The sequence below is a fragment of the Scyliorhinus torazame genome, chromosome 7 (genome assembly GCF_047496885.1).
Source record: "Scyliorhinus torazame isolate Kashiwa2021f chromosome 7, sScyTor2.1, whole genome shotgun sequence".
In the NCBI taxonomy this organism is placed as follows: domain Eukaryota; kingdom Metazoa; phylum Chordata; class Chondrichthyes; order Carcharhiniformes; family Scyliorhinidae; genus Scyliorhinus; species Scyliorhinus torazame.
In genome coordinates this window covers 80,183,003-80,200,863 of record NC_092713.1, presented here as the reverse complement: position 1 = coordinate 80,200,863, position 17,861 = coordinate 80,183,003, and the positions used below count along the sequence as shown (strand labels likewise).

General features: G+C 47.4%; 1 protein-coding gene across 8 annotated transcripts in view; it reads left to right on the top strand.

Annotated features, from left to right (window-relative positions):
- patj (PATJ crumbs cell polarity complex component) overlaps positions 1 to 17,861 on the top strand; it is a 565,709-nt gene that overhangs the window by 166,818 nt on the left and 381,030 nt on the right. For all 8 annotated transcript variants that reach the window (XM_072510952.1, XM_072510955.1, XM_072510950.1 and 5 more), the window contains one exon: positions 13,052 to 13,247. In XM_072510952.1, coding sequence (XP_072367053.1) covers positions 13,052 to 13,247 — 196 coding nt within the window. The remainder of the gene's footprint in view (positions 1 to 13,051; positions 13,248 to 17,861) is intronic.

The following is a 17,861-nucleotide window of genomic DNA, read 5'->3' as shown; positions in this document are numbered from 1 at the left end:
TGGTGGTAAGGGGGAAGTGATCTCGTACAATGTCCACAGCGATCAGGTGGAGAGGGCAGAGAGGCAGCGATTGGTGGGTGCAATTTTTGAGGCTGACCGGCGATGTTCTAAGGCCTTGACCACTGACCTCTTAGCGGAGCAGAAGTGGTAAGGGAATTTAATTTGCTGATGACAGGGAAGCCAGTGAGCCAGCTTCGGCGAGCAAGGAGTGTTATGTATGAGTAAGGGGAGAATGCCAGCTACCTGTTAGCTGCATCAATTAAGATTGCAAGCGGCCGTGTGGCCTGTTGTACAAGTGAGGAATGAGGGGGGTGAGCTGGTGACGACACAAGAGAGCATTAATAAAGCATTCAAGACTTTTTATGAGGGGTTATACAAGTCTGAGCCTCGAGTGGGGGGGAGGTGGAGATGGAGTGGTTTCTGGATGTGCTGGTGTTCCCGGAGGTTGAGAGGGGGGGAAGGGGCAGGGATTGGAGGCTTCACACTGGTTACAGGAGGTTATGGAGGCAATTGGGTCGATGCAGTCGGGGAAGGCACTGGTTGGCTTTCCAGTTGACTTTTACAAAAAGATTCGCTGCAGAACTGACCCCACATCTCCTGGAGATATTTTCCGATTCTTTGGCGCGGGGGGAGATGCCGGCCACATTGGCGAAGGCATCAATTTCGTTAATCCCCAAGAAGGATAAGGACCCGGTGGAGCGTGGGTCATATAGGCCCATCTCCCTGTTGAACACAGACGTGAAGGTGCTGGCTAAGGTATTAGGAAGATATACAGTGAGTCCGGTGGTGGCATTGTCCTTAAAGATCTGGAACCAGATATAAGGTGCCATTTTGATGTGGGGTGTATGTCGGTGCTGGTCCCTATTTGTGGGAATCACCAGTTCGCTCCTGGCAGGGATAAATGCGACATATAGGCAGTGGCATAGGGACCGGATGGAATGATGAGGGACTTGTTCACAGAAAGAAGGATTGCGTGTGAGATTTTGCATGGAAGGAGCTACCCTCATTTACCTCAGTTACCAGAGCACACTCTGTTGGACAGATTGTTATTGCCAGGTGAGTTGGGGGATGGGAAGATGGTGGATATTTACGAATGGTGTTGCTCGTGTTAGCCTTAGTTTACTTATTCTTATTCTGTCACCTTTGTTCATGAGTCGCCAGATATCTTTCTGATACCGCCATGCTCATTTATTATATACAGCAATTAATACTTATACAATAATCCTACTTCTAGACTACTACCTACCACTAAAGGCCAATACTTAACTTTGAAAATGGCCCACCAGGTCAGGGAAACGAATGGTCTTTCAAATTGGTTCTGAACCTGCGGGATTCAAAAGCTGGTACAAGTCGATAGTCAGGAGTGCCTATCTGGTAGCGATCGCTGGAGTAAAACTTAAGGTTTCTTGTAGCAGGGTCTCAAAGGTTGCGAGCAGGAAAAGAAGGGTCGAGTTGAACTTGGCCCTTTGTCTTATAGTCCCCAGGAGCTTCCCGCCTCTCGGGGCGGACCTTGTACCTGGCTCCAAGTGATTGGACTTGGTCCCAATCATTTGGTTCGATATACTCCAATACTGGAGCGATTCCTTGATCGGGGGGTGGTCGTTTACCTTTCTTTGTGTTAGCCCCTGCTGGCACCGAAAGGTCTGGGTCGGCTTTGAGTTGCTAATTTGTAGCAATTGTTCCCGGGGATGGCTGATTAAAATGCAGATGGCCGGGGTGTTGTGATGTTGATGGCTGCAGGTATCGGTCTGGACTGACTTCCCCAGAGGCGAATACACTGTTTCACCTGCTGCTGCCCGTTTGAGTCCTGTTGGCTGATTTTCCCATCAGCCTCTTCTGTTCGCCATTTTAGATCGGGATTTGACCATTCTAATTGGGAGTCAGCCATTTTACATGGCTACAATGGCTGGTGGGCACAAGGAAAATGCCAATTGAGAAGATTAAGCGGAAGTGGGAAAAGGAGCTGGGTATGGAGTTGGGATGGGGACGGTGTTTGGAGTGAGATTCTGCACCGGATGAATACAATGTCGTCCTGTGCTAGGATGAGCATGGGACAGTTCAAAGTTGTGCTTACGGCTCATATGATGCGGGTTCAGATGAACAAGTTCTTTCCAGAGGTAGAGGATGAATGTGAGAGATGTGCAGATGAGCTGGCAAATCATGTCCACATGTTTTGGTCATGGGAAGGGGGGAAATGAGGTGGGGGGAGTGACTGTTAAGGGGAGAAAAAGGAAAAAAATGTCACACAGTGGAGATTGCATTGTGTTTTTGAAAGATTATGGCTGGGATTCTCCGTTGGCCGAGGCCGGAATCAGGAAACACGATTGGGTGGAGAATTCAGTGTCAGACGAAAATAGAGGTTGGCGCCAGATGCCAAATGGAATGCCATGCTCCGGTCCCTTAACAGATGCGTGAATGCGTTCTATGCCGCATGCTGGCATGGGCATGCAAATTGTACAGTAAAGACCATTGGCATATCATTAACAGGCCCAACTCGGAATTTCCCGGGCCATCTGCGATGCTCCGTCTCCGCCAGGAGGAATTACCGATGGCGAGGTTTGTAATGATATGTATACAGTCAGGTTAATGAAGGTTTAATAATTACATCTCTGTGTAAATCAAATACTAGACGGCGCTACTACTTCTCTGAATTTAAGTAAGACCCTGAGGGAATTCTGGGAGTAGCATAAGAAGAAAGCATGGTGATAGCATAAGGAGAAAATTAGAATAGACCGAGTTAACATGAGGTTAGATCACAGAGTAGTTAGTGACTATTTAGATTATTGAATACTGTAAGACAGATTCAATATTACTTAATTATTATCTGTAGCTCAGTAGAGTGAGCGAACTTCATTTAATTAATAGTGTTACAATAAATTTGTTTTGTTTCAATCTTTTGATTAGTGAATTCTTTGTCAACAACACATCAGATCATTCTGGAAGAAAGGACAAAGAATACAACATATTACCAAGAATGGTAATATAGCAAGGCTCACTTGTGGTATTTCAAACCGGGAAACAGGTGCCATGGCTGCTTAGGATGCATGAGTGGATACAAACGGTGTCCACCATCACTATAGTGTACAAATAGTTTTGCCACTGGCTGGGGGGACATCTTCCAGGGCTGGGGGGGGGGGGGGGGGGGGGGTGAGTAGCAGGGGGTGACTAGGAGGTGGACTGTGGGGTCGGGGTGGCCGGGCATGGACCACCATTGCCGCAGCCTGCAAGGCAGCCATGTTGCAGGCATCAGAATTGTATTTTGAAACCAGGTGGAATGTTATGGCTCAATATCTGCTTCAAATTGAGACAATGATGTTCAGATATTTAATTTGGGACCCATCAGGGTGAAGTGCAGTTCATTTTTAGGCGAGGATTTTAAAAAATCAAACCAGCATGGGGCTTTTCACAGTAACTTCATTTGAAGCCTACTTGTGACAATAAGCGATTTTCATGTCAAGGGAGGAGAAGTTGTCTGATTGATAAACCTACTTGCAAATCATTGGTCGAGGAAGAAGTTAGAAGGACCGCCTTCCATTGGCTTGGAACGCAGAGAAACTAAGGACCAAAAGCGATACATGACCGACCAGTTCGGGCTGGGCAGGAAGCTTGACCTAGCAAAGGAAAATTGCTCCTCTGACACTTCGAGCTAGTGAGAAGTGAGGTGTACCAAGATACATGAAGCAAACCTGGTAATCAGAACAGTTTGGTAAATCTTTGTTTCTGTTTTTCAAGACATGTTTGGGTATCCAGTGGATATCTCTATATTGTTTCTCCCTATGTTCATTTGCTTACTCTTGTTTTTAAAAGCAGTTTTAATAATTTGTTTCTGGACCCCCTCCTCCGCCCCTCAAAGTGTTAGATCCATATAAAGCCATATACTGGTCGAGTGCCTGAAAATTATCCACGGTATTCCTAGTTGTCGGGCGGGCGGGGTAGAACAGGAGCAAGGGAGGGGAAGGGGAGGAATGGCAGAAAACCGGACATGGCCTTGCAAAATTGATCCTTTTCCATCCAGAAAATGGTTGCATCCAAGTTCCTACCCTACCATCTCTCATCGACTGGAATGCAAAGATGTATAGCCATCTCTATTTCTAGCCTGTAATATTATCATATTTAAGTTTATTTCTAGAAGTTTGCTAATTCCTTTCATTGGAAATGTAGCCAGTAATAGTGGGTTGACAGTCACAACATCCTGCTGCAGCTGTTCTCTGCTCCCCTCCTACTGACTTATGGGAAACCACATGACTCCAGAATACTGGATGGACCACATGAGCTGGAGCAGAACACCCCAGTCCAAGTATCTCTAGAAATCTGGAACCTGGATTTTACGAATTCTTATTATCTCAGTTTTGACGGTCACTAACTTACTTGAAAAAGGAAACTGACCGTGTTAAAATAATATTGATAAAATGTAAGCTCCTGTCTGCTTGCTTGTTTGCATTTGTTAGTACAGGATTATTATTTTACTGCCATATAAAGGTTCTTGCAGGTGACTGTTATTTGCATTATCTACTGTACTTGGCATAACGTGGAATTTAGTGGTTTGTGGCCATAGAAGTTCTGCTTTTACTTTTTTTTGTGAAAATTTGTCATTACAGAATAACTAGTGTGTGCAGGATAGAATGTGCTCATCCCTTATTGTATTACTTGAAGTTGCAGTGCATAAGACATAGGGGAAGAATTAGACCATTTGGCTCATGGAGTCTGCTCCGTCATTCAATCATGGCTGATATGTTTCTCATCCCCATTCTCCTGCTTCTCCCCAAAACCCTTGATCCCTTTATTAACCAAGAACCTATCTATCTCTGTCTTAAAGACACAGTGATTTGGCCTTCACAGCCTTCTGTGGCAATGGGGTCCACAGATTCACACACTCTGAAAAAAATCTTCCTCATCTCAGTTTTAAAGGATTGTTCCTTCAGTCTGAGGCTGTGGCCTTGGGTTCTAGTTTTTCCTACTAGTGGAAACATCCTCTCTGTGTTCATTCTATCTAGGCCTCTCAGTATCCTGTAAGTTTCAATAAGATCCCCCCTCATCCTTCTTACCTCCAAAGAGTACAGACCCACAGTCGTCAACCACTCCTCATATGACAAGCTCTTCATTCTAGGGATCATTCTTGTGAACCTCCTCTGGACCCCTTCCAAGGTCAGAACATCCTTCCTTAGATACTGGGTCCAAAACTGCTCACAATACTCCAAATGGGGTCTGACCAGAGCCTTATACAGCCTCAGAAGAACATCCCTGCTCTTGTATTCCAGCCCTCTATGTATGCTAACATGGCATTTACCTTCCTAATTGCCGACTGAACCTGAACGTTAACCTTAAGAGAATCTTGAACTAAGACCCTTAAGTCCCTTTGTGCTTCTGATTACCTAAGCCTTTTCCCGTTTGGAAAATAGTCTAACCTCCATTCTTCCTACATTCACACTTTTCCACACTGTATTCCATGTGCCACTTCTTTGCCCATTCTCCTAGCCTGTGCACGTCCTTCTGCAGCCCCCCTGCTTCCTCAATACTACCTGTCCCTCTGCATATCTTTGTATCATTTGCAAAATTAGCAACAGTGCCTTCAGTTCCTTTTTCCAGATTGTTAATGTATACTGTGAAAAATTGTGGTCCCAGCACTGACCTCCGAAGCACACCACTAGTCACCAGCTGCCATCCTGAAAAAGAATCCTTTATCCCCACTCGCAGCCTTCTGCCAGTCAGCCAACCCTCTATCCATACCAGTATCTTCACCTTAACACCATGGGCTCTTAACCTATTTAACAGCTCCCAATATGGCATCTATACGGCCTTCTGGAAACCTAAATAGATCACGTTCAGTGACCCAGGTTCAATTCCAGCTCTGGGTCACTGTAGGCTACGGTAGGCTACTGCAGAAAATACGGAGGCATGAGATTCAGGGTGATTTAGCAGTTTGGATCAGAAATTGGCTAGCTGGAAGAAGACAAAGGGTGGTGGTTGATGGGAAATGTTCAGACTGGAGTCCAGTTACTAGTGGTGTACCACAAGGATCTGTTTTGGGGTCACTGCTGTTTGTCATTTTTATAAATGACCTGGAGGAGGGCATAGAAGGATGGGTGAGTAAATTTGCAGATGACACTAAAGTCGGTGGAGTTGTGGACAGCGCGGAAGGATGTTACAAGTTACAGAGGGACATAGATAAGCTGCAGCGCTGTACTGATAGGTGGCAAATGGAGTTTAATGCAGAAAAGTGTGAAGTGATTCATTTTGGAAGGAATAACAGGAAGACAGAGTACTGGGCTAATGGTAAGATTCTTGGCAGTGTGGATGAGCAGAGGGATCTCAGGGATCTATGTACATGGACACTGAGATCTCTCTGCTCATCCACATGTCCATGTACATAGATCCCTGAAAGTTACCACCCAAGTTGAGAGGGTTGTTAAGAAGGCGCACGGTGTGTTAGCTTTTATTGGTAGAGGGATTGAGTTTCGGAGCCATGAGGTCATGTTTCAGCTGTACAAAACTCTGGTGCGGCCCCATTTGGAGTATCGCCGCATTATAGGAAGGATGTGGAAGCATTGGAAAGGGTGCAGAGGAGATTTACCAGAATGTTGCCTGGTATGGAGGGAAGATCTTATGAGGAAAGGCTGAGGGACTTGAGGCTGTTTTCGTTGAGAGAAGAAGGTTAAGAGGTGACTTAATTGAGGCATACAAGATGATCAGAGGATTGGATAGGGTGGACAGTGGGAGCCTTTTTCCTCGGATGGTGATGTCTAGCACGAGGGGACATAGCTTTAAATTGAGGGGAGATAGATATAGGACAGATGTCAGAGGTAGGTTCTTTACTCAGAGAGTAGTAAGGGTGTGGAATTCCCTGCCTGCAACAGTAGTGGACTCGCCAACACTAAGGACATTCAAATAGTCATTGGATAGACATATGGACGATAAGGGAATAGTGTAAATGGGCTTTAGGGTGGTTTCACAGGTCGGCGCAACATCGAGGGCCGAAGGGCCTGTACTGCGCTGGAATGTTCTATGTTCTATGTCTGTATGGAGTTTGCACATTCTCCTCATGTCTGTGTGGGTTTCACACCCACACCCAAAGATGTGCAGATTAGGAGGATTGGCCGCACTAAATTGCCCCTTAATTGGAAATAAATAATTTGGTACTCTAAATTTATTTTTAAAACGATCACGTCCACTGGTTCTCCTTTTTCTAACTTCCTTGTTCCATCCCCAAAGAATTCTAACATGTCCAAGGGGAGCATGACCTCCCCTTGACGAAACCATGCTGACTCAGTTCTATTTTATCATGCACTTCCAGGTACTCCTCAATCTCATCTTTAATAATGGACTCTAAATCTTGCCAATGACCGAAGTCAGGCTAACCGACCTATAATTTCCTGTCTTCTGCTCCCTCTCTTCGTAAATAGGGGTGTTACATTAGCCATTTCCAGTCCTCAAGGACCCTCCCTGCCTCCAGTGATTCCTGAAAGATCACCACCAATGCCTCCACAATCTCCTCCGCTATCTCCTTTAGAACCCTGGGGTATAGTCCATCTGGTCCAGGTGATATATGCAACTTCAGAACTTTCAGTTTCCCCAGAATCTTGTCCTTAGTGATGGCTGATGCACGATCAATGACCACTAAAGCGAGGTTGTAGTCCAACTGAAGGCTTTAATAAGCTAGATGTTTCCCCCAGCAGCTCAGGTACAGAATGAAGGCTGCTGGGGCAGCATGGACTCTTATACCCCGCCTAGCAGGGCGGAGCTACCATACAGCTTAACCAATAGGAAGCATACAATTTCCACCAATGGTGTTCCAGCATTACCAGGTACCGTAATACCTCTACTACCACATTCACCCCCTGTTAAAAAAGAGTCCGGCAGGGGTGGTGGCCTGATTCTACAAACATGGCAACGTGGTAGAATTAGTTATAGAGGTACCGTAATACCTCCGTACAGCGTTTTGTAACTATTTACAATTTTAGTAACTATTTACAATTTATGATTTAAATTTACAATTTAAAATGAAGCAATCAGTCGATCGGGGGCCCTGGTCATCTGCTGTGATCGTCGGAGCTTCGGTGGTGTCTCTGGAGCGTGGCCTCGATCTCTGTGGCAGCTTCGACACCCCTAGACGGCGCTGGTGGGGAAAACGGTTGACCTGGGAAGGGAGCGTCTGCGGGGTGGGTGGGGGGGCTTAGACGGGGCCGGCGGGAGGACCGATCCTCCTGTAAGGTGCACTGGTGGAAGGGAGGGTGGGACTGGTGGCTGGGGTGGGCGTGGGGCTCCGGCGGGCGCCAGGTCTCGTAGGGAGACCGTATCTTGTCGGCTGTTGGGGTACCCCACGTAGGCGTACTGGGGGTTAGCGTGGAGAAGATGGAACCTCGCGACCAACGGGTCCGTCTTGTGCGCCCGCACGTGTTTTCGGAGCAGGATGGGCCCGGGAACTGCCAGCCAGGTCGGGAGCGAGGTCCCAGAGGAGGACTTCCTGGGGAAGACAAGGAGACGCTCGTGAGGTGTCTGGTTGGTTGTGGTACAAAGCAGTGACCGGATGGAGTGGAGGGCATCTGGGAGGACTTTCTGCCAGCGGCGACTGTAAGATTCCTGGACCATAGGGCCAGTAGGACGGTCTTCAGACTGTTCCGTGCTCCCTCTCTACCTGTCCGTTACCCCGGGGGTTGTAACTGGTCGTCCTGCTCGTGGCGATGCCCTTGCTGAGCAGGAATTGACGCAGTTTGTCGCTCATAAAGGAGGACCCCCTATCACTATGTATGTAGGCGGGGAACCCGAACAGTGCAAAGATGCTATGGAGGGCCTTGATGACGGTGGTTGTGGTCATGTCTGGGCAGGGGATGGCGAATGGGAACTGGGTGTATTCGTCAATCACGTTAAGGAAGTACGTGTTGCGGTCGGTGGAGGGGAGGGGGCCTTTGAAGTCCATGCTGGGGCATTCAAAGGGACGGGAAGCCTTTATCAGGTGTGCTTTCTCTGGCCGGTAGAAGTGCGGTTTGGACTCCACGCAGATTTGGCAGTCCCTGGTGGCTGTCCTGACCTCCTCGATGGAGTAGGGCAGGTTGCGGGTGTTGATAAAGTGGAAAACGCGAGTGACCCCCGGGTGGCAGAGGTCCTCGTGGAGGGCTCGGTCCACTTGTGCGGTGGCACATGTGCCGCGGGACAGGGCATCAGGGGGCTTGTTCAGATTCCCGGGACGATACAAGATCTCGTAGTTGTAGGTGGAGAGTTCGATCCTCCACCGCAAATCTTATCGTTTTTTATCTTGCCCCGCTGTGCATTATCGAACATGAAAGCAACTGACCGTTGGTCAGTGAGCAGAGTGAATCTCCTGCCGGCCAGGTAATGCCTCCAATGTCGCACAGCTTCTACTATGGCCTGGGCCCCCTTTGCGACTGAGGAGTGGCGGATTTCGGAAGCATGGAGGGTACGTGAGAAGAAGGCCACGGGTCTGCCCGCTTGGTTGAGGGTGGCCGCCAGAGCTAAGTCAGACGCGTCGCTCTCGACCTTCAAGGGGAGGGACTCGTCGATGGCGTGCATCGTGGCCTTTGCAATGTCCGTTTTGATGCGGCTGAAGGCCTGCGGGCCTCTATCGACAGGAGAAAAGCTGTGGATTGGATCATGGGACGGGCTTTGTCCGCATTGTTGGGGACCCACTGGGCATAGTAACTGAAAAACCCGAGGCAGCGCTTCTGGGCCTTGGAGCAGTGAGGGAGGGGGAACTCCATAAGGGGGCGCATGCGCTCAGGGTCGGGGCCTATAACTCCATTTCGCACTACATAGCCGAGGATGGCTAGGCGGTCGGTGCTAAACACTCATTTGTCCTTGTTGTATGTAAGGTTAAGGATCTTTGCGGTCTGGATGAATTTTCGGAGGTTGGTGTCGTGGTCCTTCTGGTCGTGGCCGCAGATGGTGACATTATCGAGATACGGGAATGTTGCCCGTAAACCGTACCGGTCAACCATTCGGTCCATCTCGTGCTGGAAGACCGAGACCCCGTTGGTGACACCGAAGGGAATCCTTAAGAAGTGATAGAGCCGCCCATCTGCCTCGAAGGCAGTGTATTTGCGGTCACTAGTGCGGATGGGGAGCTGGTGGTAGGCGGACTTAAGATCCACCGTGGAGAAGACCTTGTAATGCGCGATCCTGTTTACCAGGTCGGATATGCGGGAGAGAGAGTACGCGTCCAGCTGCGTAAACCTGTTGATGGTCTGACTGTAGTCGATGACCATCCTATGCTTCTCCCCGGTCTTTACCACCGCTACTTGAGCTCTCCAGGGACTGTTGCTAGCTTCAATTACTCCTTTCCTCATTAGCCTTTGGACCTCTGACCTAATAAAGATCCGATCCTGGGCACTGTACCGTCTGCTCCTGGTGGCGACAGGATTGCAATCCGGGGTGAGGTTCGCAAACAGGGAAGACGGATCGACCTTGAGGGACGCGAGGCCGCAGACAGTGAGGGCGGTATAGGGCTGCCGAATTTGAAAGTTACACTTTGGAGATTACACTGGAAGTTTAACCCTAAGTGTGTGGCCACGCAGAGGTGGGGAAGGACGTAGAGCCGGTAATTTTAAACTCCCTTCCCTGGACTGTGAGGTTTGCTACACAAAACCCCTTTATCTCCACTGAGTGGGAACCGGAGGCCAGGGAGATTTTTTGATTAACTGGGTGGACGAGGAGAGAACAGCACCTTACCGTGTCGAGGTGTATGAAGCTCTCCGTGCTCCCAGAGTCGATTAAGCAGGACGTCTCGTGCCCGTTGATCAGTACTGTCGTGTAGCAGTTGAGAGTGTTTGAGGCCGGGACTGATCCAGAGTCACCGAGGCTAATCTCAACAGTTGACTGTTCTCTTCGGACGTTGTGTGGTCAGCCGAGCTGGGCTCCTCAGGACCCCCCCATTGGTCGCACATGGCTGGAGGTGCACAAAATGGCGGCACCCATCCATCGAACGTGGCGTCCGCGGGACAAGATGGTGGCGCCCAGGGGCCGCACGTGGCCCTGGAGTAGGAAGGTGGCGGCGCCGCTGGCCGCACAGGGACCATGGAGAGGTTTGTGGTCCGCATTCGTCGCCGGAGACCGCGGCGACCGCACGGGCCTGGCATACCACCACGAAATGGATCTTTTTACCGCATCCCTTGCAGGTGGATGCACGGGCCGGGTAGCGCTGGCGGGGGTGCTTGGCCTGCCCGCAAAAGTAGCAGCGGGTCCCTCCGGGGTTGCCAGGCCGCCTTGCAGCACAAGCTTGTGGAGGGATGGGAGATGTCTCGGGGTCGGCTGCGGAGGGTTCCACGCTACCCAGGGGGCTGCCGCGCGATCGGAAACGTAAGCGCGGGCGTTTCTGGAGGCCACGTCCAGGGAGCCGGCAAGGGCCCGTGCCTCCTTGAGGCTGAGGGTGTCTTTTACCAACAATCGCTGGCGGATCTGGGAGGACAGCATACCTGCCACAAAAGCGTCCCGGATCAAGAGTTCTGTGTGGTCGCTCGCCGAAACTTGCGGGCAGCTGCAATTTCTTCCCAACACCAGGAGTGTACGGTACAATTCTTCCAGTGATTCCCCAGGAATTTGTCACCTCGTTGCTAGCAGATGTCGGGTGTAGACCTGGTTTACTGGGCGGATATAATGTCCTTTTAGCAGCTCTATTGCCACATCAAAGTCTTCCGCGTCCTCGATGAAGGTGTAAATTTCCAGGCTCACCCTCGAGTGCAGGACTTGCATCTTCTGTTCTCCTGTGGGTGTGTTTTCGGCCTTTCCGAGAAACCTTTAAACATGCCAGCCAGTGCTTGAAGATTGCCGCAGAGTTCGCCGCGTGGGGGCTGAGTTGCAGACACTCCGGCTTGACTCGGAGCTCCATCCTTTTAAATCTAGCTTATTAAATTGATGCATGATCAATGACCACTAAAGCGAGGTTGTAGTCCAACTGAAGGCTTTAATAAGCTAGATGTTTCTCCCAGCAGTTCAGGTACAGAATGAAGGCTGCTGGGGCGGCACGGGTTCTTATACCCCGCCTAGCAGGGCGGAGCTACAATACAGCTTGACCAATAGGAAGCATACAATATCTACCAATGGTATTCCAGCATTTCAGATACCGTAATACCTCTACACAGACTACCACAATGTCCACTACACTCACCTCTGCCCCCTTATTCCTCAGGAGTTCTGGTATCGCAGCGGTATCTTCCACCGTGAAGGCTGATGAAAAGTAGCTTTTCAGTTCCTCTGCCATTTCTTCTTTTCCTATTACTACTTCTCCAGCCTCATTTGCCAGTGGTCCAATGTCTATTCTTGCATCTCTCTTTCCTGTTATATATTGAAAAAAACTCTTTTCATAGATTATCATAGAATTTACAGTGCAGAAGGAGGCCATTCGGCCCATCGAGTCTGCACCGGCTCTTGGTATGAGAAGAAATTGCTATTTTCTTTTTTATTACTAGCTCGCTTACACTCATATTTCATCTCTCCCCCACTTCTTGATTTTTTTTTAGTTGCCCTCTGCTCGCTTTTAAAGGTTTCCCAATCCTCTGGCTTCCCACTGATCCTCCTTGTGTGCTTTTTCTTTTTCTTTTATGCTGTACCTGACTTCCTTTGTCATCTATGGATGCCTTGTCCTCCCCTTAGCATGTTTCCTCCTCCTTGAGATAAATTTCTGTTGTGCCTCCCAAATAACCTCTTAAAAACTCCTGCCATTGCTGTACCATTGTGTTACCTGCCAAGTTCCCCTTCCAATCATATCTGGTCAGCTCCTCTCTCATGTCTTTGTAGTTCTGATCCCAGCTTTTTCCTCTCAAATTGGAGGGTGGTCACTTCCCCCTAAGGGTTCCTTTACCTTAAGTTCCCTAATCAGGTCTGCCTCATTACACATCACCAAATCCAGAATTGCTTGTTTCCGAATAGGTTCTACCATGAGCTGCTCCAAAAAACCCATCTCGTAGACATTCCACAAATTCCTTTTCTTGGGATCCGCTGCCAACCTAATTTTTCCAGTCCACCTGCATATTGAAGTCCCCCATGATTATTATAATATTGCCTTGTCAATATCCTTGTATGACTGTTATTGTGTTTTACCTAGGATTGAATATAAAAAATGATCACAGAGGACCTGGGGCAATTATCAAGCACATTGATAATGAGGGAGCTGCTGGAAGAGATGGACAACTCCAGGAAGGAGATTACATTGTTGCAGTGAACAAGGAATCCATATGTGGTCTAAATTCTGCTCAGACACATTTTGTCTTTGCCAACAAAGCCTTAACTGAAGAAATCATGTGAGTATTTCTTGTGATGTGCTAGTCACCTCTTCAACTTGCTGTAAGTTATTTTTGGTTTTGAATACAGTAGTTTATTTTGGTCCAGTTTCACAACAGTGATCCGGTCATGTTTTTGTTACAAACCTGGATCTTCAACCTGAATGTCAAGAGGGTATTGATTGTAACGTAAAGGCATTTTATTTTTTGAATAGTCAAATCGAGAAGAGATGCGCAACGACAAATTTAGCAGATGCCTTCTATTTTTTTCACTTAAAAATGGGAATTCTTGCTTGCCCATTTTTGTAATCCAAAGTATACTGCACTATTGTGGATGGAAACAATTGGTTCGAATATTGCAACTGAATTTCAGTTTGCATATTTTCATTTGCCAGTGAAGTCATTTTCTGTGAACTAAATTTAATTTTTTATTGATGTTGATGATGGAGCACTGCAGTTGCCATACTGATGGGGAGCTGTACTATGTATTGCTGTAGTTGACAGGTAGAAAATGAAATCTGTCCAAGGTAAAAATGTAGTTTTGAGAATTAATTCTCAGTCTCCTCATTTCTCCTCCCCCTTGATAAATTTAAACAAGGAGCCTTGCAAAACTGGAGTTGATGGGAATAGGCGGGAAACACTGCGGTTGGAGTCATACCTGGCAGCTCAAAACTTAATGCTTTCAACTCTGGCAATGTTGGCCAATACTGGAACCCTCAATGAAAAAAAAGAGTATTTCATGAGGAAGATTAAATAGAAGTATTGAAAATCCAATGTTTGAATGAAGATGCTACTCCAGAGTCACTGAAGATATTTTGACAAAATTGGAAAAAAAAGAATTGGCTACTTTAAATTTTAAAAATCAGAAGGTGTAAAATAATCATAGCTCAAAGGGTCAGCATCAATTTTTGTCAGATTACACCTCTGTTCAACACCTTGGAACATAAATGCAAGTTGATTTTGTTGTCGACAACAAAAATCTTTGGCCCAGGATAACTTTTGTTTGTCCATAAATCACTAATTTCACAATGCCTGTGTGCATTGCAAAAGCAATGAGCTTCATGCTTAGGAGACTGTATGAGAAGAAATGCTAATGCTGTTTTTTGTGGGGGGGGGGGGGTTTAATGGCTTATTGATGAGGTGAGAGTGACTGCCCTTGACATCAAGGCAGCATTTGACTGAGGCATCAAGGAGCCTTGCAAAACTGGAGTTGATAGGAATAGGCGGGAAACACTGCGGTTGGAGTCATACCTGGCAGCTCAAAGCCATCACTGCAGGAGTTCCTCAGGGCAGTGTCCTAGGCTCAACCATCTTCAGCTGCTTCACTAATGACCTCCCTTCCATTATAAGATCAGAAGTGGGATGTTCGCAGATGACTACACAATGTTCAGTACCATTGCGACTTCAGATAATGAAGCAGCTCATGTCCAAATGCAATGGTTAGCACTGTTGCTTCACAGCGCCAGGGTCCCTGGTTCGATCCCTGGTTTGGGTCACTTTCTGTGCGGAGTCTGCATGTGGCCAGGGTCAGCAGGAGTCAGCTGGCCACATGCAGACAGATTGACATATACACAAATGGGTGTGTATATAAGTATCTAGTGAGAGTACCTTTAAGAAATGGATCTTTATTACTGCAGTGATGTCAGAGAGTGGGTGGAGCTGGGCTGTCTGTCAGCTTTTTACTTTCATTTTAGGCTGTTTGCTGCAGGGTGTGTTTTATTTTCGTTTTCAGAGCTGGATAGCTGCAGTCACAGCCAGAAGGTGTATGAGAGTCTCTCTCTGTGGTCTAAAGACTGTAACTCGATCCTGGTGATTTAAAACTAATAACACTAGTGACTTTAACCTGATGTGCTTCTGGTAAATGGTGTTTTACTTCTTATTTATGTTAAAAGGAAAGCTTAAAGGATTACTTAGTGTTGTATTCTTTGGGGGTTGTATTTGAATTAATGGTTGCTAAGATGTTCACTATGTTTTAAAAAGGTTAACTTACGTTCATAGAATAAACATCGTTTTGCTTTAAAAAATACTTTTCCAGTTCTGCTCTACCACACCTGTAGAGTGGGTCGTGCGCTCCCCATACCGCAATCTAATAAAAGTTGTGGGTCAGGTGAACTTCATGACACACTTTGGGGTTCTCTAAACCATGGCCCATAACAGCCCCGTGTCCGGTTCGATTCCTGGCTTAGGTCACTGTCTGTGCAGAGTCTGCAAGTTCTCCCCGTGTCTGCGTGGGTTTCCCCCGTGTCCGGTTCGATTCCTGGCTTGGGTCACTGTCTGTGCAAAGTCTGCACATTCTCCCTGTGTCTACGTGGGTTTCCATTGGGTGCTCCGGTTTCCTCCCACAAGTCCCAAAAGACGGACTTGTTAGGTGAAATGGACATTCTGAATTTTCCCTCTGTGTGCCCGAACAGGCACCGTAGTGTGGCTACTAGGGGATTTCCACAGTAACTTCATTGCAGTGTTAATGTAAGCCTACATGTGACACTAATAAAGATTATAAAAAATGCAGTAAGACCTGGACAAGTGACAAGTGGCAAGTTGTATTTGCGCCAGGCAAGTACGAGGAAATGACCATATCCTACGAAAGAAAATTTAACCATCGGCCCTTGACATTAAATGGCATTACTATCGCTGACTCCCCCACATTCAACATGCTGGGGTTTACCATTTATCAGAAACTGAACTGGACTAGCCATATTGATACTGTGGCTATCAGAGCAGGTCAAAGGATAGGAATCTTACAGTGAGCAACTCATCTGATCACCCCCCCCCAAAAGCCTGTCCATGTGGAGTGTAATAGAATACTATCCGCTTGCCTGGATGAGTGCAACTTCAACAATACTCAAGAAACCTGCTTGATTCCCACCCCTTCCACAAACATTCATACCCTCCACCACCAATGAACAGTGGCAGCCGTACCATTTACAAGATGCGCTGCAGGAACTCACCAAGGTTCCTTTGGCAGCACCTTCCAAACCCACGACTACTACCATCTAGAAGGGCAAGAGCAACAGATATCTGGGAACCTCACCACCTGGAGGTTCCCCTCCAAGTCACTCACCACTCTGACTTCGAAATATATTGTTATTTCTTCACTGTCACTGTGCCAAAATTCTGGAATTCACTCCCTAACAGCACTGTGCATGGACAACAGCGATTCAAGAAGGCAGCTCGCCACCACATTCTGGTAATAAGTGCTGTGCTAACCAGTGATGCCCACATCTCACAGATTAACTTTTAAAAACTAATTTATTAAGAGGAAGCCTACGAATTTTGTCTGCTTATTTCTCCTCTTCCCTTCTAACTCAAAAACACCATCCCTTTACTCGTGATTACATGTCCGGACACCCTCTGGAGCCTTTAGTTTTCCCAAGTGACTATATTTTATTTATGAGGTTTGATATTAAATGTCAGTAATTTTTTGATCATAGCAATCTCAATCTTGCCCTAATATGCACATTTGCAGTCCATTGGCAGTCGAATAAAAATTGGAAGTAAAAAAGACGTGTTCATTTGTTTCTCCTCCCTGATCAATGAGGCAAATTTTAGCACTCCTCCTGCTGCCATATCTCGGAACAGCTGGTCGTGGGATCAAAAATAAAAGCCCCTCGGCCTGATCGCCTGCTTCTGTGAATTCACAGAGCTGTTAGCGGAATGAACATTGTGGAGACCAAAGAGAAAATGCTGGAAAATCTCAGCAGGTCTGGCAGCATCTGTAGGGAGAGAAAAGAGCTAACGTTTTGAGTCCGATGACTCTTTGTCAAAGCTAACAGACAAGAGAAGTGGGAAATATTTATACTGGAGTGAGAATGAAAGATGAGTCATAGCCACAGAAACCCAGGGAAGCCGGGTGCTAATGGCCACAGAAGCCAAGGAAAAGAGTGCTAATGGCAGTCCCCAGAAAGAACAAAAGATGTGAAAGGCCAAACAGCAGAGAAACTAACATCAGAGGCTGAACTGTAGATGTTGGGAGGGGGAGGGGGAAGCAAGGAGGAGAAAGGTTAAGGAAAGGTGGATAAGATTGGGGCGGGGGGTTTAAATATATATTAAGAAAGAAAGAAATGGTAAAAAACAGTTAAAATGAAGTGGGATGCAAACAAATGGGTCGCGGTGGGGTAGGGCTGATCATCTGAAGTTGTTGCATTCGATGTTGAGACCGGAAGGCTGTAGCGTGGCTCACCGGAAGATGAGATGTTGTTGTTCCAGTTTGCATTGAGCTTCACTGGAACATTGCAGCAGGCCAAGAACAGACGTATGGGCATGGGAGCAGGGTCTTGTGTTAAAATGGCAAGCAACGGGAAGGTCAGGGTCCTGAATGCGCACAGATTGAAGATGCTCAGCAAGCGATCACCCAGTCTGCGTTTGGACTCTCTTATATAGAGGAGACCGCATTGAGAGCAGCGAATGCAGTAGACCAAATTGGAAAACCAAGAACAAAGAAATGTACAGCACAGGAACAGGCCCTTCGGCCCTCCAAGCCCGTGCCGACCATGCTGCCCGACTAAACTACAATCTTCTACACTTTCTGGGTCCGTATCCCTCTATTCCCATCCTATTCATGTATTTGTCAAGATGCCCCTTAAATGTCACTATCGTCCCTGCTTCCACCACCTCCTCCGGTAGCGAGTTCCAGAT